The sequence below is a fragment of the Bison bison genome, unplaced genomic scaffold (genome assembly GCF_000754665.1).
Source record: "Bison bison bison isolate TAMUID 2011002044 unplaced genomic scaffold, Bison_UMD1.0 scf7180017864280, whole genome shotgun sequence".
NCBI classification, from domain to species: Eukaryota; Metazoa; Chordata; class Mammalia; order Artiodactyla; family Bovidae; genus Bison; species Bison bison.
The window spans coordinates 4378634-4379549 of NW_011494852.1; the positions used below are offsets into that span (position 1 = coordinate 4378634).

General features: G+C 54.7%; 1 protein-coding gene across 1 annotated transcript in view; it reads left to right on the forward strand.

Annotated features, from left to right (window-relative positions):
• Positions 1-241, forward strand: part of ETV2 (ets variant 2) — a gene marked incomplete at its 5' end in the record, with an annotated part of 1825 nt that extends 1584 nt beyond the window's left edge. The window contains one exon of the mRNA XM_010849018.1: positions 27-241. Coding sequence (XP_010847320.1) covers positions 27-227 — 201 coding nt within the window. The remainder of the gene's footprint in view (positions 1-26) is intronic.
• Positions 242-916: the final 675 nt, after the last annotated feature.

Below are 916 nucleotides of genomic sequence, written 5' to 3' on the forward strand. Positions count from 1 at the left end.
CGGACTAAGCCTGGGCTCCTCCCTAGGTGGCGCGGCTGTGGGGTGAGCGCAAGAGGAAGCCAGGCATGAATTACGAGAAGCTGAGCCGAGGTCTGCGCTACTACTACCGCCGCGACATCGTGCGCAAGAGCGGGGGGCGCAAGTACACGTACCGCTTCGGGGGCCGCTTGCCGAGTCTAGTCTATCCTGACCTTATGGGAGGCGGGCTAGAAGCACCGACCCAATAAAAATACCCAATCAAGCCTCGTTGTGCTGTTTGCATCCTTCCCACTGATACAAACTACTTCTGCTTGGGAGTCTGTGCACACCATCACATCCACATCCCAGCCCCCCCGCCCCCAACAAACCCCATGTGATCCCAGGAAACACGATGACCAAAACAGACCCAAGACCCTAAGGGGAAATACTGTGTGCTCGCTGTGTAATGGGATATGCAGAGGTTTCAAACTGAGTCCCCACTGCGCCTGCCTTGTGCTGGGACCTGCACCGAAATCAGACCCTATCACTAACTTTCCACTTTACCAACTGTTCCCCTCTTGAAGAGAAGGCTTATATTCCCCCAAAAAAGGGCCTACTGTGTGCCTTCCCAGTACTAGCGACCATCACGGAATTAGACCTAGTGCTTGCCTCCTAAAAGCCTCTATTCCAACCCACGGGACACAGAACTCATACTCCAAGAAGAGCCTACCGGATTCAGATCAGATCAGATCAGTCGCTCAGGCGTGTCCAACTCTTTGCGACTCCATGAATCGCAGCACGCCAGGCCTCCCTGTCCATCACCAACTCCCAGAGTTCACTCAGACTCACGTCCATCGAGTCAGTGATGCCATCCAGCCATCTCATCCTCTGTGGTCCCCTTCTCCTCTTGCCCCCAATCCCTCCCAGCATCAGAGTCTTCTCCAATGAGTCAACTCTT